Below are 7,500 nucleotides of genomic sequence, written 5' to 3'. Positions count from 1 at the left end.
GAAGATGTAGTTATTTCTAAAACTGTTACAGTGTGCACATCGGCGCCGCTGCCAATCCAAATGAGGAATAACATTTTTGAACTTCCCAAAGGTTCAACTTTTCTCTGTCGGTTCGTACGTTTTCAGTAGCTATCGGCGGCCACAAGTGCGAAAAGTGGCAACTTGAAATCAAGTCACATTATTTAGCAGTGTCTGACTGACAGCCTATACTGGGGATTTGGCAATACTATGGGATATCTTAAAGCGTTACATCACCTTGATTTAGATGGCATCTTAACATATTACTGAATGATGTTATGCATTTGCCCCATATCATAAGAGAGTAATGCAAGATATCAAATGGCTCTGAAATACTGAATGTGAAATCTAGAAAATATTCTATTAATATATAGTTTCGTGCTTTAACTAAATGCCATAGCTGAGGATATTGGAGTGTTAGACAAAACCCATTAAAAATTACGTCAATTATAGGAATTCTTGAAGCGATATATGATACCCGAAGAACGCGCAAATCTTAATGGGTACAAAACAAATAAATAAAAACTTGTTGTTTAAAGTTGAATAAAAAAAAAAAAATTCTATACAATCATAACATGTATACACCGAAAACCCCATAGACTCCTTTTTTGGGGGGGGGGTTTCCAAAAGTCATGATTCAAAAGCTCTTTTGGCAAATGGATATATGAGCTTTACTCTTATCAAAAATACCTATCAATCTTTCATAGAATCAAGTGGAAAATTTAATAGCAACTCAAAATCTAACGATGCAATTGACAAGAATAATTTGAAAACGTTAACCCTTTCTAGGAGTGTGCTACCTCGCAGCAAAGGCAATGAGGGGAAAAGGGAAGAAATAACTTTTCAACGTGAATCTTTTCCTCGAATATATATCGCAGAAAAATGGAAGAAACACGCAATTCTAATGTGCATTTCCATATGAAATTTGAAATTGAGGAAAAAGTGGAGGACGTATCCCTTTTGCATTTCCAGGAACCTGGATAACTGACATTCAGGAAGGGAGAAAAACACAATAAGAATACTCTAAGAATACTCGAAGAAAGAAAATGAGGAAAAATTAAATTTATGTCTTATTTTCTCTCCAGACGTGACAATGAAGGAAAAGTAAGGTAAAGAAAAACATAACAACGAGTTAATTGTTTTTGATATTTGAATAAAAAGGAATATGGACTCAGTTCGCCCTAACCAGATTGATAATTACTTTCTTGTCTGTATTGTAAAAAGACTGTCAAAATAGAGAAACAATAGTCCTTACTAAATTTAAACCACAAAATAATAGTCTACAAAACCGTTAGATAACACAAGTAACTTAATTTGGATAAGTTAAAGATACATGAAGCCATTTGTTGAAATAATTGGCAGATTCGAGAATAAAAATTAGAAAAAGAAGAAACGTATAGGAAACCACAGAGAGAGAGAGAGAGAGAGAGAGAGAGAGAGAGAGAGAGAGAGAGAGAGAGAGAGAGAGAGAGTAGAAATCATATTTCACAAGATCAGTCTCTCCCGAAATCAGATTAATTAATACAAGTCATCGGTGCGAAAAAAACACAGGTATAATAGAAGTTGAAACTCCACTTGAACAGAAACTTTAGGTCGTCACAGGAACCAGATTCAATTAACCTAAATAGAAAGCTTATTCCCAGAACAGAACAGGAACAGGACAAGATTCCGTCACGTGACCTTCATCCCCAATGTTCCTAAGCGTCGATTTTCAAATATCTTATCTTTGTGTTTAGGTTTCTCCAAACTATTCCAAACTCCAATAAAGCAATAAACACAGTGAAACCTTCAATATGGATGTAAAATCTGCTGAATATCTGTAGTTTAGAATTTACCTGCGATGTTGATAATCACCTACTAAATGACTCGTACACTGACAGACAGCACAATAGTATCCTCGTAAAGGCGTGGCATCTTTATAATAATAATTATTATTATGATTATTATTTTTTTTATTATTACTACCATTATTATTATTCTCTTGCTTGAGGATATACGGCAAACTATTCTATCTTATTTCTCTTCCTCTTGTTTTTTAGGTTTTTATAGTTTATACATGAAAGATGATACGTAGGATACTATAAAAAAAGACAAAGACCGAAATTGATTGTTGGATGTTTTCGAAGAAGTAATAAAAATTACAAGATAGGGCAAGCTATGTTATTCCAGTATTGATATTGAGGTCAAAAGAAAATCTAAGAATGACTAGATAAGTATTTAGACAGATAATCAGATAAGGCTGACAAAGTTACAAATGCCGGGGTGCCTATGGTGCAAGAATCCCTAATAGAATTATTAATGAAATCTTCCCTACTGGGGCAAAGAAGTAAAATCATATACCCACCAAAAAAACATCAGAGGATGAATTTAGAAATCCACTTTTCATGACATTTGTGTACTATGAAAAAGCCTTTGGATTGTGTGCACCGGCCAATTTTGTGGAGACCCTGCGTTATTATGGAATCTCTCTTAAATATGTGAATTTGATTAAGTCAGTTCATGAGTAAAGCAAGTGCCAAGTTAATGTTAGCGGAGTCCTATCAAATGAATTTCCAGTGAACAGCGGAAAACTCCAAGGGAATATGTTGCCACCTATGTTGCTTAGCCTCATCATGGATATTGTAATACATAGAACAGTTGGACAAGGCGGAGAAGGACTGGACTGGATTGGTAACAGGAAATTAGCTGACCTAAAGAATGCTGATGATGCTGTCCTTATTAGCAGAACACAACAGGATTTGCAATGATTGCTTACCAGAGTGCATGAAATATCACACGAGGTTGGGCTTAAGATAAATAGAAGAAAGACAGAGATGATGAAAACAGAATATGCAATGGAAGATGAAATATCATTGGAAAGAGAAATGATTAATGAGGTGAAATCGTTCATATATTTAGAAACTATGATCTCCAAAACCGGATCTTTAGAATGAGAGTTTAGTGAAAGATTAAAAACAAAGTAAATCAGACAATGGCTAGGTTAAGTAAAATTTGGAAATCATATCGCCTGAAATGGCATATAAAATCAGACTATATATCAGTTTAGTGAGATCGGTGTTGCTGTATAGACATGAGTTATGGTATAACATTGAAACAATCTCCCACAGATTTAGTACATTTGAGAACAAATCCCCAAGAAGGATATTGGGATTAGAAATGAAACTATAAGAGAGATTACACGAGTGCCATATGTGGATGAAATCATGGTGAGGGGTAGATGGAGATGGTTTGGCTATGCTCTTTGCACTCCCAAAGAGAGATTAGCTCAAAATCGTTTAACTGGTTTTCACAAGGCACTACAAGAGTTGGAAGACTCAGACCTACATGGCTGAGGAATATGAAGCGTGAAGTAGATGAAGATAAATGGAGAAGCACCAATTTAAAAGCTCAAGATAGAGACAACTGGCGAAATCTAACCGAGGCCCTTTGCGTCAAAAGAACGTAGGAAGAGATGATGGTGGTATTGATATATGAAAGATCTATTTTTGATGTTACGGTTCTTAAAATATTTTATCTAAATTTTTCATCACTTCTCTTGTTGTTTATTTATTTCCTTGTATCCATTCCTCACTGAGCTATTTTTCCCTGTCGGAGCCCTTGGGTATATAGCATCCTGCTTTTACAACTAGAGGTGTAGCTTGGGAAGTAATAATAATACTAGTGTACGCGACCCGTCAAAAATGACTGCTAAATATTTAGAAGACATATACACATATGCAGCCCCTCTCACCAGAGTAAGACTACCATATTATATATATATATATATATATATATATATATATGTATATATATAAATATATATATATATATACATATATATAAATATAAATATATATATATATATATATATATATATATACATATATATAAATATAAATATATATATATATATATATATAAATATAAATATATATATAGCATATAATATATATATACATATATATATATATATATATATATATATATATATATATATATATATATATTTAAAAGATATGCACACACAGGCACATGCAGCTCCTCTCACCAGGGTATGACTACTCCTCTCTTCACTACCCGAGGGACGGGAGAGATGAACATGACCAGAAATAATATATATATATATATAATATATTATATATATATATATATATATATATATATATATATATATATATATATATATATATATATATGTACACTTTCTTTATACTATAAAGGGGAAATTACTAACTAAGCTACAACCATGGTTGGAAATAAAGGATGCTACAAACCCAAGGGTTCCAACAAGGAAAATAGTCCAGTGAAGAAAGGAATGAAATAAGGAAACGGATAGAATAGTGTGCCGAGTGTAGCCTCAGGCGAGAGAACTCTAACAAAAGACAGGAGAGACTTTAAATCCTATCATTTCTCATATTTACCTCAACAAGTAAATTTTTGCGAATAATTATCACCTAAGCCCCTCCCCATCATGCCACGACCAAAGAGGGCCAGGCAATGGCTGTTGATGACTCAGGAGAAACCTACAGGCTTCCACAAACCCTTATCCCTGGCTCACATGGACGGTGAAGTTGCAGACAATGCTAGATGTTATCGACCTTGAGCGGGTCTCGAACTTCAGTCCAATAAATTGCCAGGTAGCCACGTTTTAGGCAACCACAACCTTTAATTGTATCTCTCACCAAGAGCCTTTTAAGGACATCATATTCTTTTTTTTTTCCATCACCCACGGCTTTACTGTACGCAGTTTGCGTGGACCAAAAGGGTTTAATAAATGCAAAGAAAATCGCTACATACCAAAGGAGGTTTGTCTTGATTAAACTTCTTCCTGCAGTCCACACAAGTCAATCTAAAGATAATTGGAAGGGATCCATAGCAATGGTTTCAGAAGATTACCTCTGTTGGTTTGCTTCTCTATCATCACAAATAACTTAATTATATGCACCCATCATGTTTTTCTCAAAAAGATCATATCATTCCCGACAAAATACTTAATGTGTTTTCACTCGATTAATAATCAATACGCTTCATTAAACGGCCTTGGTAAACAAGAAAGGAATCCGAAAACGTTGCTAACGTATTCTTTCTTTCTGGACATAAGGAGATTTTGTCTCCTTGACCTTGATCCTCAATACTTTATATACCCACTTGACCCAAAATTAAATACATTTTCACTTTCGGAATTGAATCCTTACAGACTTTTCGATGCCAAACCTTAATCCCAATAAGATTTTAACTGCTAAGCCTTTATCGTAATGATGAAATATCCTAACTGTAACTAAGAACCCCTTACCTTATTACTAAAAAAAGAGATGCCTACATGGACCTATAAAGATAATTCTATTACCTGGACTTTGTTAAAATATTACTAACATGATGTTATCTAGTAAACATGATCACACGACCCGAACTTGATACTAAGTCTTTTTCGAATCCATTGACCTTGATCCTAAATTTGCAAGTAAATAACTCCAATAAAGAAAAACAATTTCAGGAAACCCATTCCGTGAAATTCTGTACCACTTAAATTTCATAAAATGGATGATTCTTTTCAATAAACTAGATATTTGAGAGCGTGAAGAAAATAAAAACGTTTCATCAAAACAAGAAACAAAAATAATAAATACAGAAAATTAATCTGATGAAATACTATAATGAAAATATCAGAAATAAAAACACTCGGGAATTACCGATTAAGAACAGCTTGTGCCTCAAAAATGCCGACCATGCCTGATGTATCTCAGTTACAAAAATAAAAACATTAATCTAACAAAACAACACAACAGTAACAGTAATAAACAATGCTATTCATCGCTGACGCGTCTTAGCTACAAAATAAAAGGAAAAAAAAAAACACTAACAACAAAACATTATCAGTTATAAACAATGCAATGTACTGTATGATGCACAGTATGGAACCCATACTGTATAAAAAAAAAACAAAAAAAAACATGAATAATTAAATCCAAAGACGTAGCGACTTACCCTTCAGAGGCAATCGAGGAATTTCGGGACATGCTCTTCGGGGACATCTCGAAGTCAGAGTCGCTGCGATACAAAAAGCTTTCCCTCCTCTGCGGGAAGTTTTGTAGCACCAGCCCCGCCGACGGAGACGTCCCGTCCAGGGGGCTCCGCCCTGGAGAAGCGCCATTCTCAACGTCAAAGCTGCAAGAAAAGAAAGAGAAGATTCGTGTTAATCATTTGGTTACTGGTTATTGTGTTGATCCCTACATACCCCATACTTCTTTAGAGACATAATGATTGTTTCCTGCGATTATAATCAGGATTACTACATTGAATTTTTGTTACGATGTTATTATTATCTTTATTACTAGTTATAATCTTAGTTGTTAAAGAAAAATGCCATAAGCCCAAGGTCTCCCAACAGGTTGAAATAGCCCAGGAAGTAGTTTCATCATATTTGTAATTAATCATGATGAAATAAATTCATCAAATACGTTTTATTGAAATGTTAATGTAGATTTGCTTGCCTAAAAAAAATAACAATAACAGCTCCCCTATATACTGACAGTAAGTGTCTGACTATATATACTTTATACATACATACACACACACACACACACACACACACACACACACACACACACACATATATATATATATATATATATATATATATATATATATATATATATATATATCCAGTCACGCTCATGGGGAGAGGATGTAGTCAAATTCAGGTGAGGGGGGTACCCCGAGAGGTAAACTCTGGAGACCACACACTCCTAAAAATTGCCGAAAAAGCGGGATGTAGTTAGAAAAGGGGAGGGTGTGGGAAGGGTTGGATGTGTGTGTGTGTGTGTCCATCTAAATATTTACATGTCATATTTGCATAATTCAACAAACGCAATAATAAAATGGTAAGAATAGTTATTTTCATTATCATAAATACGTGATGATAAATATAATTACATCATTAACTGCAGACACTGTAATGATGTGTCCTAGGGGACAAATCCTTGTTTAATATGTTAATGTAAAATAGTGTCAAGTAGAGTGAGAATAAGTTAAAAGTTATTCATTTAAGTATATCGCTGCATTATTTCATTTTGCAATTTTAGATAGCAAATCAGAGAATTGAAAGGAAAATTCGGGATTCTTAGGAAAATATATGGAAATTTAGAGAAATTGTGATTTCACACAATAAAAAATTCTTTTTAAAAAAGGTTCAACCAAAAGACTCTTGAAAAGATACTACACCACAAAGGTGAACAAAACTGAATAATAATAATAATAATAATAATAATAATAATAATAATGATAATTATGATAATAACAATAATAATAATGATAATAATTACAATAATAATAATCATCACCATCATCATCATCATCGGTACGTTTCACTTTCACTGATGGGTCCCCTGAAAGTCAGGGACTGGAGTTTTAAGGGGGTAAATAATGAGAGAGGAAGATGGGACATGCGTTTATCATAATGAGATCTGACTGGACTTAAATTACTTTGCGAGATTTACTCAACAG

General features: G+C 33.8%; 1 protein-coding gene across 7 annotated transcripts in view; it reads right to left on the bottom strand.

Moving 5' to 3' along the window:
• LOC137650047 (3',5'-cyclic-AMP phosphodiesterase, isoforms N/G-like) overlaps nucleotides 1-7,500 on the bottom strand; it is an 832,709-nt gene that overhangs the window by 279,778 nt on the left and 545,431 nt on the right. For all 7 annotated transcript variants that reach the window (XM_068383075.1, XM_068383073.1, XM_068383072.1 and 4 more), the window contains exon 2: nucleotides 5,983-6,162. In XM_068383075.1, the coding sequence (XP_068239176.1) occupies nucleotides 5,983-6,162 (180 nt within the window). The remainder of the gene's footprint in view (nucleotides 1-5,982; nucleotides 6,163-7,500) is intronic.

Source organism: Palaemon carinicauda, chromosome 11 (genome assembly GCF_036898095.1).
Source record: "Palaemon carinicauda isolate YSFRI2023 chromosome 11, ASM3689809v2, whole genome shotgun sequence".
Classification (NCBI taxonomy): domain Eukaryota; kingdom Metazoa; phylum Arthropoda; class Malacostraca; order Decapoda; family Palaemonidae; genus Palaemon; species Palaemon carinicauda.
This window is presented reverse-complemented; position numbering and strand designations above follow the sequence as displayed.